The sequence below is a fragment of the Manis pentadactyla genome, chromosome 9, assembly GCF_030020395.1.
Source record: "Manis pentadactyla isolate mManPen7 chromosome 9, mManPen7.hap1, whole genome shotgun sequence".
NCBI classification, from domain to species: domain Eukaryota; kingdom Metazoa; phylum Chordata; class Mammalia; order Pholidota; family Manidae; genus Manis; species Manis pentadactyla.
In genome coordinates, this window is record NC_080027.1 from 72,122,156 (window position 1) to 72,136,047 (window position 13,892).

General features: G+C 32.8%; 1 protein-coding gene across 5 annotated transcripts in view; it reads left to right on the forward strand.

Moving 5' to 3' along the window:
- Positions 1–13,892, forward strand: part of ELP4 (elongator acetyltransferase complex subunit 4) — a 248,100-nt gene that overhangs the window by 169,889 nt on the left and 64,319 nt on the right. The window contains exon 10 of one of the 5 annotated variants that reach the window (XM_036891834.2): positions 11,833–13,195. The exons of the other annotated variants lie outside the window; for them this stretch is intronic. Within the exon in view, the coding sequence (XP_036747729.2) occupies positions 11,833–11,853 (21 nt within the window). The 3' untranslated portion in view covers positions 11,854–13,195. Of the gene's footprint in view, positions 1–11,832; positions 13,196–13,892 lie in introns of those variants that run through there. 5 annotated transcript variants of the gene reach the window in all.

The window sequence follows — 13,892 nt, forward strand, 5'->3', positions numbered from 1 at the left end:
TCCCTGATTTGAAAAGATACATGCACCCCTATGTTTATGGCCACATTATTTACAATAGCCATAACATGGAAGCAACCAAAGTGCCTATCAACAGAGGAATTGAAAAAAAAAATGTGATATGTATATATAATGAAATATTATTCAGCCATTTGCAATATTTGAACGTGTCATTTGCAATAACATGCATGGATCTAGCGTGTGTTATGCTCAGTGAAATAAGCCAGGTGGAGAAAGACAAAAGCATATGATTTCGCTTATTTGTGGAATATAAAAACAGGAAAACAAAATGAAGAGAACAGCAGTAGACTCACAGACACTGAGAAGTTCTGGTGGTTACCAATGGGTGAGTGAGTAGATTTCTTCCTCTCCTCTGCTTTCTGTCCCTCATCCCTATCCTAACTCTATTTTTTTTCTGCTGTGATATTTTCTTTTTATTAAGATATCATTAATATACAATCTTACGCTCAGGTTACACATGAGCAACATTGTGGTTACTACATTACCCCTGTTATCAATTCCCCACCACATACCCCATTACAGTCACTATCCATCAGCATAGTAAGATGCTATAGAGTCACTACTTGTCTTCTCTGTGCTATAGTTCCTTTCCTGTGCCCAATCTATATTATGTGTGCTAATCATAATGCCCATTAATCCCCCTATCACACCCTTCCCACCCACCCTCCCCAGTCCCTTTCCCTTTGGTAACTGTTAGTCCATTCTTGGGTTCTGTGAGTCTGCTGCTATTTTGTTCCTTCAGTTTTTGCTTTGTTGTTATACTCCACAGAAGAGTGAAATCACTTGGTACTTGTCTTTCTCCACCTGGCTTATTTCATCAAGCATAATACCCTCTAGCTCCATCCATGTTGTTGCAAATGGTAGGATTTGTTTTCTTCTTATGGTTGAATAATATTCCATTGTGTATATGTACCACATCTTCTTTATCCATTGATCTACTGATGGACACTTAGGTTGCTAACATTTCTTGGCTATTGTAAATAGTGCTGCAATAAACATAGGATTACATATGTCCTTTTGAATCTGAGAAATGATATTCTTTGGGTAAATTCCTAGGAGTTGAATTCCTGGGTCAAATGGTACTTCTAGTTTTAGTTTTTTGAGGAACCTCCATACTGCTTTCCACAATGATTGAACTAATTTACATTCCCACCAGCAGTGTAGGAGGGTTCCCCTTTCTCCACATCCTCGCCAGCATTTGTTGTTGTTTGTCTTTTGGATGTTCGCCATCCTAACCAGTGTGATATGATAATCTCATTGTGGTATTAATTTGCGTTTCTCTGATGATTAGCGATGTGGAGCATCTTTTCATGTACCTGTTGGCCATCTGAATTTCTTCTTTGGAGAACTCTCTGTTCAGATACTCTGCCCTTTTTTTAATATGGTTATTTGCTTTTTGTTTGTTGAGGTGCATAAGCTCTTTATATATTTTGGATGTCAAACCCTTTTTGAATGTCATTTATGAATATATTCTCCCATATTGTAGAATGCCTTTTTGTTCTACTGATGGTGTCCTTTGCTGTACAGAAGCTTTTTAGTTTGATGTAGTCCCACTTGTTCATTTTTGCTTTATTTTCCCTTGCCCAAGGAGATATGTTCATGAAAAAGTTGCTCATGTTATATTCAAGAGAGTTTTGCCTGTGTTTTCTTCTAAGAGTTTTATGGTTTCATGACTTACATTCAGGTCTTTGATCCATTTCGAGTCTACTTTTGTGTATGGAGTTAGACAGTAATCCCATTTCATTATCTTGCATGCAGCTGTCCAGTTTTGCCAACAGCAGTTGTTGAAGAGGCTGTCATTTCCCCATTGTATGTCCCTGGCTCCTTTATCATATGTTAATTGGCCATATATGTGTGGGTTAATATCTGGGCTCTCTAATTCTGTTCCATTGATCTATGGGTCTGTTCTTGTGCCAGTACCAAATTACCAAATTGTCTTGATTACTGTGACTTTGTAGTAGAGCTTGAAGTTGGGGACCATAATCCCCCCCACTTTATTCTTCCTTCTCAGGATAGTTTTGGCTATTCAGGGTCTTTTATGGTTCCATCTGAATTTTAGAACTATTTGTTCCAGTTCGTTGAAGAATGCTGTTGGTATTTTGATAGGGATTACATTGAATCTGTCCATCCTAACTCTCTTAACCTATAAGAATATCTTTCCTCTTTGCAGGATTGTAACATAGACTTGGACTTTAGTCACTGTTTTATTTTTAATTTGATTTACCTATCACTTTAATATCCCCAACACCTAGTGTGTTTTTAAAGTTTTAAATAGCCATTGACCTGGACTGTTGTATTAAAAAAATAGTCTTTCCTGGATCCTATATCTCCCTATACCATTTTGGATAAAGAATTTTGTACTTAAGCATTTCCTTTTCCTTTTTTTTAATGTTTTTGTCTTACAAGGAAAAGTAAATATTCTTGGATGTTTTCATTATATAGCCAATACAGATTAAGTCCATTTTGAGGGATGAATACTGTTTATTCTTTAAACTGTCACAGTTGTTTAAGTGGGTTTTCAGTAAGCTTCTTTATCTCCTTATATTCTTATTTAAGTCCTTTTAAAAGATTGTCAGGAAATAACCAACAAGTGTGACCGTTTTTCTACTTACACATCTACGTGTTTAAGATAAAATCATTTGTGAGTAAAATTTTGCCATTGCCTTAAATAACTTTAATATCATTCAGTTATCTTGTGGCATAGATATTCAATGTCCTATTTTAAATGTGTGTCAAAACTATTTCTTGAACATAACTTTTTACATAGGTGTGTCTCCTAGTCTCTGAAACTGCTTTTTTCCACTCTTATTCCCATATCTTGATAGCCAAGTCAGTTCCTTCTTTTCCTGTGTTTTCAGTTTACTAACTTACAAGCTATATAGATTTAAGGGTTCTGTAGATTCTGAACATGCAAATTTTATCTGTTATTCTAAACTGAGCCTTGACGATGCTTATTTTTCCTAATGTAATACATTTTCAAAACTTACCAGTAAAAACAGCAATTTATTTGAAAAATAGATGAACAAAAGGCATACTGACATGCATTTTGCAAATAACATGTGAGTATACCTTTACTTTTCAACATGGATATCTTTAGTTCTTATATATTATGCCCTAAGACTGAATCTCTCCTGTTACCACAATGGGGAGCAAATAACATGTTGATGAATGTCTGTCCCTCTAAATCTATTTAGTAAATAAAATTATAATTGAATTTGCAAAAGTTAACTTTTTAGTCTCTTGTACTTGCATAACAGATGCCTGAGATTATAACATACTTACACATATTAAGACAGATGGGCTTTAAGCACTAACATTCTGAGGTTTTAATTAAATAATTACATGTGAGTTAAATACAAATATAGGGGGAGAATAGGAGTTATTGTTTAAGGGTACAGAGTTTCAATTTGGATAATGAAGGAGTTCTGGAAATGGATAGTAGTGATATTTGTGCAATAGTGTGAATGCACTTAACAACACTGAAATGTACGTTTAGAAGTGGCTAAATGAAAAATTTTATGTCATGTATATTTTACCACTATATATGTTTAAAATGTAATTCATAATTTTTCATCTGTGATTTCTTCCTTGTCATAGACATTACTATAGCCTTAAAACTTAACATATACTATTTATTCATGTAAATTCTGTTACATATGTATTCTATGTTATACATACATTGTGGGTACAAAAAAATTCCTGAAAGTAATTTTTTTTAATTGACTTGTGTTCTTGTGTCAATTATTCAGTGTTCTTGTGTATAGAATAAGAATAATAATACCTGTTCAAAAGGTTGTTATTACAAGAATTAGTTAATACCAGAATTTTTGGGGGGGAAATGAATCTTATTTATGTAAAGCACTTAGCACACAATGAAATGCATAAAAAGCACTCAAGATATAACTGCTAGCACTTTTTCTTAGACATTGCCAAAGAGTTAACATACCAGAGTGAATTGCAATTCTTGCCTTTGGGATGCTGCATATGTGGGTTACATCTTAACAGCCCCTGCTTGTGTCTCTTTGTTTACTTGACTCACTAAACATGACACTTGCAAAGGATTCTGTGACCCTGTGTTTGGTCTTAGTACCTCTTTGGCCTCCCAGGCCTTGCACTAGCAGCTTAGTTTAACAAGCCTGCTAAGCATGGGAACAGAGAAAGAAGACATGCATACCATGTGCTGGTATATGTGTGGAACAACCCTTATTGTCAGAATATCCCCAAAGAGCCTGAAACAGCTCTAACACCTTTCAAACTGAGACAGCCTCTTTATTTATATATCCAATGGGACTGTTAGTTTTAAAATAATTACTACTGATCGTAGAGATTAACCAGTGTTTTTCAAAGTATGAGTATACTATTTTTATTATAATTTGTATTCTTATATCCAACTCCATTTATGAGAGGACTTGAGGCAGTTACCTAATTGCTATTATCACCATATTACTGAAATGGAAGATAACTAGACAAAAGAATACCTCAAAAATTTTTCTCCTCAGTCTCTTTCTCTAGGTACCATGTGCCTTGGCTGTGGTTATTCAGCTGTCCTAAAACCATGATTTCTCTGGTGTTAATCTATCCCGATATTTCACATGGTATTTCATAAGGAAATCGAAGTATTTTCTAATTCAGAAAGAATTAATTTAATTGTTTTTTTCTTTTAGTTAATATGCCCACTCCTAAAAATCTCAAATTGTTTGAAACTGAAAACCAAGAACATGGAAGGAAATGGAAAGAGCATGAAATAACTAAATATGTCAACTTTTATATATTTGTGCAAAAATTTAAAATTCAGAAATGTTATATGCCCTCACATATTCAGCACTCTAACTTAAGCTAGAACACACTTCTGAAATCTGACAGGAACAATATTGTAAAGCTTAATTATATTTTTATGGCCCATGCCATCTGTGCATTTGTTCTGCTTACAATAGTAATAGAGTATTCGAAAAAACAATACATTTAGTTTGCAATGCAGTCATCTTATCACAAATGCATCAAGGCAAATTATCTCTTATCATCAGATCCTGTACTTGTATTGTGGATTTTTGTATCTGTTTGAAAATAGAAAAACTTGTCAGCCACTAAAAAACCATATGTGATTGATTCAAACAGAAAACACAAAAAAATCCTGTTTTTCATTCTTGAAACAAATTCTAATGTAGATGAAAGAAAACACTATAATTGTTTAATATACAATAGCACATAACTTAAAGATTATTTTCAGATATCTAAAAATTAAGACGTGAAGCACCATGAAAATATGCCTATATTTTAATTGCTCTATTGTTAGGAATTTTAGTTTGAAACAAACATAGATTTAAAAACTATTGCTGTACAAATTTGAAACATGCAAGTGCCAAATCTATTTGACATTTAATAATTTCTCCATAAACTATTGCACAGGTTAAAATTTCTCTACAACTATAGTCTAGTTATTATCTATCTTAATAAATGATAATGATGTTTATGTCTTATTTTTAAATTTTATTCTCAGAGTGAAAAAATTTGGCCACTGCTATCAAACATGTATTAATTTCTCTAGACACAAGAAATACCTATTAAAGTAATCTTTAAATATCACAAGTGTTTGACATTCTGCTTGTAAATTTTCAGAATAATGTATTTGTATACATCACACCACACAATATTTAATCACATAAAATTTCATATGTGAAATAAACCTTAGAAGTCATGTTAGGAGAAATAATAATATTCTTAATAATCAACTGAAGATATCAACTTGACAAAGGCTTCATTTTACCAGGTATAATCTATTGAAAAATTTCATATACAATAATATTGAATAATCCTTATGTGTCATAAATATGGAAAATTTAATGGACTCATATTAACACTTCCCTTTATCTATTCTATAAGTGTATTATTTTATAATGTCTTGTATGATTCACATGTGTTCATGTTTCCATGGTAAAAATTGATCAATTCTACTTTAATAGTTGATGCTTTCTTTTTTTCTTTAGCTTATGCAAGTAATACATGATTAAATTCATACTAGTTCACAATTGCTGCTGTGCCAAATTAGCACAATGGAATGGCTTAAAATAACACAAATTTATCATGTTTATAGTTCTAGTGACCAGAAATACAAAATCAGTCTCACAGGACTAAAATTAGGTATCATCATAGCTCGTTCCTTCTGAGATCTCTAGGGGAGAATCCATTTCTTGCCTTTTCCAGTTCTGGAGGCTGCCAGCATTCCTTAGCTTATGGCCCCATCAATCCAGCCTCTGCTTCCATCATCACCTCCCCTTCTCTCTGACTTTGACCCTCCTCTTGTAAGAATTCTTCTGATTACACTGGGCATAGGCCAATCTCCCTCCCATTTCAGTATCCTTAACTTAAATCCCATCTGAAAAGTTCCTTTTGCCATGTGTAACATTCACATTCACAGATGGTTCCAGGGACTAAGGACATGGACATCTTTGGGGTAGGAAAGAACATTATTTTTTATTTTTGTTTTTTAGTTTTGATTCCTTAAAATAGCACTGTTCTCTTCTGCCACAAGGCCTTTGTACTTGCTATTGAATGTTCCTGAAATACTTTTTACATTTTCCCCCAACGTAGATAATTTTTCCTGTACCTCCCAGAGTGATTCTCTCACAGGGAAACCCTCCACAACCTCTCTGACTAAATGAGTTTCTACTTCTCTATACCCTCAAAACACCATGTACTTCTTCATGGCACTTATTACCAGTTTATTATTTTTATGTTTACCAGTATGATTCTTTGATTAAAGTTTTTGACCCCAATATACTTTATAAACTCCATAAGGGCAGGTACTGTGAATCTGTCATCTTTTTTTTTCTTTTTACCTTTGTATTCCCATTGCATATTCAGTAAATATTTGTGAAAGGAGTAAATGTTCTGCATATTTCATGCCAGGTTTATTCCTTAATGTTTTCTGAGCCATTTTTTCCCCCTAACAATTGTAGATAGGATCCTTTTTTGTTTGTTTCATTACACTTTTGTATTGATGCTTATTAAATGCTGATCTTGTATCCAATCACTTTATTGAGCCATCTCATTAATGCTAGTAGTTCCTCAGTTTAGTTTCTAGATTTTAAAGATAAATGGTCTGCAAATAATGATCATTTTCCCATCCCTTTCTGATATTTATACATTTAATTGATTTTTATTATCCAGTTACATCACCCAGCATTTGCAGTGTGATGTTAAATATAGTGATAAATTGGAAATCAGTCTTTGTTTATGATTTTAATGTGATTTTTTTGTATTGTCTTACCATTAAAAAAAGAAGTTTGTTTTAGATATTTGGTCTCATTTTTCAGTGAAAAAATGCTTCTTTCTATTTTCTAGGTTTGGAAAGTTTTTAATTACATCTTCTTCTAATTTTTCTCCTTCAGCCTTTTAACATAGTAAATTTCCACTTTGATATACAAATTGCTTCCTCCCTACCATTCTCTTTCTTCTCTTCTTTTGTAATGTCCATTAGACATATATTAAAGTTTCTGGATATACTGTCCATATCTTTTCTCGAATATTTTATTTCCTATTCCCTTTTGATTTATATCCTGAGAGAATCCCTTTACTCTTTCTTCCAGCTCACTGATTCCTTCCACAGTTGTGTCCATTCTGCAAAGTAATTGAACTTTTTTTTTTGTTTTGACAATCATATTCTTATTTTCCATGTTTTCTAAATGGTTCTTTTCCTTACAGCCTATCTTACCTATTTGAGGATATTAACTATTGAGAAAAGTCTTCTGCTGTTTTATAAACTATTTCATTAGATATGAGTTCTGTTTGTTGAATATCCATGGGTATTTAAATATTTAAACATTGGGTGATTCTTGGTTAGGCTCTTGTCTTTGTATTTGAGATGAATATGGATCTTGTATGGATCTATTTCTTTTTACAGTAGCCTCTCTCAATCTGCCTCGGGCTATAGGGAATGGATAGGATGTGCTCCCTGGTGGAGAATGCCAGTAGTTTTCTTCTGAGAATAGGTTTTCTTATGCCTGGGGAATTCAGTAGCTACCTGGGGTCATCATCCTATTTCTTGAATTATATTTTTAAAGACTATCTATCAGCAATGTAAACTAGTAAACCTATAACTCCATATTTTATTCCTATATTCTCTTTGTTATTAGTCTGTTTCCTGATTTCTCATGTATTCATTTTTAAACTATCTTGACTTCTCCTTTTCTGTTCTTAGTGCTTAGTGTTATCCTCTGAGCAATTTCTTTCTTTGTTCTTGAAATATAGCAAAGCCATTAGAGTTCTTTCTTATCTCAGATGATTTTTATATAAGCCTATGAAATGTAACTCTAGTATAAAAGTTTAGATTATAGAGCAGCATGCAATTCAAGGCATAATTTTAAAAGCCATTTCTCAATTATCTACAAGTATATTATCCACATTTCAGATTACCTGAACCAAAGACCAAGTTTTTATCAACAATGTCACATATTTCCTTAACTAAGTACCTTTTCATTTAAATATTATTTGAGGTATCTAAAATAGTCAAACTCATAAAAACAAAGGACAGAAGTGGTTGCCAGAGGCTGGAAGGAGGGAGAAATAGAGAATAGTTGCTCAAGGGGTATAAAGTTTCTGTTATACAAGATGAATAAGTTCTAGAAATCTGCTATAGAACATAGTAAATATAGTTAACAATACCACTGTATACTTTAAAACAAAATCATCAATATGTATACAGTAAATGTATGCAATAGTTTGTATGTCAGTTATAACTCAATAAAGCTAAATAAATAAAATACTTACTGTAATCTGGCCAGATCAGGCAGAGGAAAAAGTTAGCAATTAGTTACAGTAAAGGTAAACGCCAACAAATTTATAAACTGATGCTTTTTTAAATTGAAGTGCTAGTACTTCAGTACAAATGCCGTAAGAGATGATGTTGGTGTTTCCCAGCACTGGGAAAGAAGATTAAAGCAATAAAATTTGGAAGCCAGCTAACTTCCAATTTCTGCCTAAGAAAACCACAATAAAAACAATGCTGAAGCATATTCTGAATCAAATATACTTTTCTCTTTAAGCTGCTCTTTTGGATTACCCATGGCTAAAGTCTGCACTGTTATATAACTAATCAAGGGAGCATTTAAGGAAAATTGTTATTGGCATTTACAACTTTGTTTGAAACAAAAATGTGACTTGTTCTCCCACTTTTCTTTTAAATATGAAATTAAAATATAGATTATTCTTTGGCAACACATCCTTTTAGTCTTTAAAATATTTTACACCTAACTTCAACTCTGTGAAAAAGGATCCTTGATTAATTGATTTTCTAAAAATTCCCTACTACATAATAATTATCTGATCGCTAAATAGTTTTAGTATTTGAATCAAAATCATTTGAACAAAAGAACATAAACCCAAGATAGGTAATTGCTAGTATGTGGTATAACCAGAACTAATTGTCCTGAGTAGGAAAACATCATCCATATGACAACTGGTGGGGAGCAAAATGATGAGAAGCATTGTTAGAAACTAGATTTGAAATACCTTTACCCACAAATTTCAATCCAAGGGTCTCTGTCTCCAAGAAAAGTCTTTGGAGACCAATTAGGTTTATGAGTGCAGGGAAGCTTCCTCCAGGGAAGTGTGATGCCTACTGAAAGAGCCAATTTAAGTGTGAAGTGTTAAGTGCCTGGTATGTGCAAGTGACTGATACTAAATCCCTGTCCCCAAGAAGGAGTTTATCAATCTGATTAATATACTGCATATTGTTATTTGCCGACATGGATTTTAGTCTCAGTCCAACTTTGACCAAGTATCTTTCTTAGTCTAATTCTAAGTCCCTTTTTCCTCATCTTAAGTAAAATGAGATAATAATAAAAATACCTTCCTTGTTCTAAGGATTAAATTATAAATATTGGAATTGCCCGATACAATAATTGGCACATAAATACTCAATTTAAGCTAGCTACAACAATAAGTGTCATTGTTCCTGCAATCTAGTTTGGGAAATAAAACTTACACCCAGGATAATTCAAATGCCAATTCAAGATAATGACATATTAAATTATTAGTTACTACTATATACCAAGAATGCTATAGAAAATAAGACTTCTCTCTGATCACACTGTCTAAATACTGCACATGTGCACATTCCCTCAGCAAACTGTTACCTTCCTTATACTTATCACAATTTGTTATCTTTGTTACTAGCTTCTTATCTGTCTTCTCCACTACATTGTAAGCTCTTTGGGTGCAGGGACTGTTTATCTTGTTCATTCCTTGCATCCCCAGCACCCTGATATAGAGTAGACAGTCAATAAGTATTAGTTGAGCATACAAATTAGAGAAAGGAGAAATTATTGTTGGCCAACATTAGCAGAACAGCACTGTGGGGAAGATGAGATTTGAAATGGATCTTGAAAAATGAACAGGATTTGGATGGACAGACAGAGACAAAAATGCATTTTGGGTCGGAGTTGTAAAGGAAGAAAGATGTTAATAGACATGAAATAACTAGAATACAGAGAGTATACATGATGAGTAAGAATGGAGTCATTTAATTTTAGGGAAAAGGAAAGAAACTCTTCACACCTTTTCATTTTACAAATGAGAAGAATAAGATCCACTTAATGACAGAATCAAAATTAGAATCCATGTCTTTTCTGTACTGTATAACTAACAGAGCTTGCAATGTAATAGGGGAGACTAGACCCCATGACTAGGCAGTCAGTTCCACAAAGGATGAATTAAATGGGGAGGCACCTGTAAGCAAGGGGTCTACTTAGGAAACAGTTTTGATCATCCAAGCTCAAACTGATATGGGAAACTAGAAATAAAGCAAGAAGAGTCCTATATTATGTTTATTATGCCCTTTTAGACTGGATATGAATACTTACATGGGGCCAAATAGAAACTGGTGTAGGTGATAGATATAACACTCTGGTATACTATTACTCAAAGTCTATTATATTATACTTGAACCATTCATAAATATAAAAAGCAAAACATAGTTTATTTTTAGATATTCTTTATGAAAAGGCAAATAGGTTCCATAAAACCTGGGAATAATCAAAAACTTATCTGGGATACTTTCAAATATGAAGGCACTGTGTGTGCTATGTAGTAAGTGTTAGGTGCCCTCATAACAAATCATTCACAGAAGAGCTATAGACAAATAAACCTTTCAGAAGTGGGCTGACGGTTTCTGACAGCAGTATAAAGCCATCTTTCAGAGCCAGTAATTCAGTCAGGCCCATCTGAATCATTTCCTCTATAAATTGTCTTTAGTGGGAATACAAGAAAAAGCACCAGTGAGCTAATAATTATCTCCTCTTTGTCATCAGAGTGGCCTAGGTTAGGAAAATGCCACCTTAAAATAAACTTCCTCTTTTTTTTAATCTACTTGGAGTTATTCTGTTATTCTTCTCTTAAAATATAGTACATTTGTATGTGATCTGTTTTTCTTTTATGTGTATGGATCTAGAAAGTCACAGTGATGATAAAGATAAATACGTACCTCAGAATTATTTTAGTCTTTCTCTGTAATTTTTTTATCAAATATTTTGACCAAATTAACCATGTTAATCATTTATTTAATAGACTAGTAGATAAAGCTTTGATCTCTTTATAATTTTTCCTTCCCTTTACTTGAATAAAAAAAAATATTATATTACATAACGAATTAAACCATAAACTGCAAATTAAAAACTGGCCTGTACTACAACTTCATATTAATGATACAGCTGATGAAAATAAGTATCAATAACCTAAAGATGTATAGTGCTAGGGACAAAGGTGGCATTTTACATTTTTATTAACACTTGTAATTTTCTCCTGCTTGATTTCTCCTAGGCCAAGCCCAATTTCTTCTAAACCATGGGTCAGTGAGCTCATACTGATTCTCATATGAATGATGGGCTCAACTGTGCAAAGATACCACCAACTACCAATACCTAGTTCTAGTTATCATCATTATGAACAACGTACAATAGAGCAGTATGAATTTGAATGCGTTCCTTTAATTTCACTGACTATGACAATCCTGTACACCATCAGAGTTTGTGCACATTTGTAAAGTATTACATTTTTAAGTGTTATTACTATGTAGTAACGAAAGAGCATAAAACAAGCAAAATATTATTCTGTTACACATATTTGTTATTTTTCCTTGTTAAGCATCATTGGAAGAAAAAAGAATGCACTTCTATTTGAATGGTCTTAATAAGGTAAAGTTTTGTATTTAGTAAATGATCTTTTATAATTAAATGTAAGTTTAAGAACAACAGGATTTCACCAGAATGAGTCATATGTGCTTTAGTAGCTTTACCACATCCTCCCAAATGAAAACAATATTATATTAATAAATCGTAAGAGGCTTCTATTAGCTCAATAAATAAATATATTTAAAATACAAGTTAGAAAAGGTTTTCTTTAAATACTTAAGTCTGTATCATACTATTCTAGTGATGTCAAATACAGTTTTCATTTTTGAAAGATTTTAGTTAGAAATTTAATCTTTGAAAATATTAATAACAGCTTACAGCAGGTAAGCTATAAAATAACACTGGATGCTGTCTATTTAGTTTCTGGTTGAAAAAGCACAGCAGTACTTTAGTTCATTACCTTTGAAAAAAACAGTAACAAGATAATACAGCTGCCTCTGATTAAGATGTAAATTCTTTCTAATTAGAATGTAAATTCTTACATTTAAATGAAGACATCAATTGTCAGGATGCCATATGATATCTTATTCCACCTTGCCTGAATGAAGCCCTCACTGCTCATCTATGGCACTAAAATAGTTTTGCAATCCCTTTGTTCTCTGATTCTTGTAATATTCTCTCTTCATGTTCCCTTTTCACATTGCTTTTGTTTGTTTTCCCCCTTGCATCTGATATTGTTGTGCCTTGGGATTTTGCAGAAATTTGGAATGAAAATTGAGTTCAGTCAGTGCCAGTATTTGCTTGTGCCTCAATTACTTCTGCTGAATTTTCCTCAATGCAAATCAGGCAGGTTGCATAAAGTGGTGCATGTATTTGAAATAATTAATTTTCCGTAAAATGATGGATCAAGTCCAATCAACCTTCATGAAATCTAAATAATAGGATAGAGAATTAGAAATTAATTAACATTTTGTGCTGTTAATACTTTATAGTATAAACTAGCAGTAGTAAGTTTTACTGTTGATCCTAACTTTTTCCTTATTAAATGTTGAAAACCTGCCTCAATCATTTCTTGCCAGAAATATGCTAACAAGGAATCCTGTATCAATAACTTTGAAGCAAAAGTTTCAAAGATTATAGAAACAATTAACCAGTGAGTGGAATTACTTACTCATACTTCTCATTACTGAACAATAGGAAAGTTTTATCTTGAATAATGCACACTAATTTATAGAAATCTACTGTTATATTGGATAAGGCCATGAGCCTGCAGGCATAGTATCATACCTTTCTTTTACATGATGTGTCTTCAACTAAAAGAGGTATGTATGACTTCAGAGGCAAGCCAACTCAACGAGCCTTACAGTATCAGGGAAGGAGAAATCTAGAAATTGAAAAGGATGCTTTACAGATAGGAAGGTGCATCCCCTAGTTTTGTAACTTTTTATTATAGAAAATTTCAAACACATACAGAAGTAGAGACTAATATAATGAACCCCTGTGCCCCCATCAGCCATCATTAATCAGCAAGGAGTTAACAGGGAAACAAAACATATAAACCTGAAGTAATAATGAATAACATGCAAACAATAAAGAATAATATGCAATAAAAGTTAAAACGCAGTTACAGAATATGACTAATAGGGATGCTGAGAGAAGATTGGTTTGTACTGAATGGGCAGAGAAGGGAAAGAAGAACATTCTAGGCAGAGTAAAGAAGCCATAAGAAGAGATGTAAGCATGAAGTAG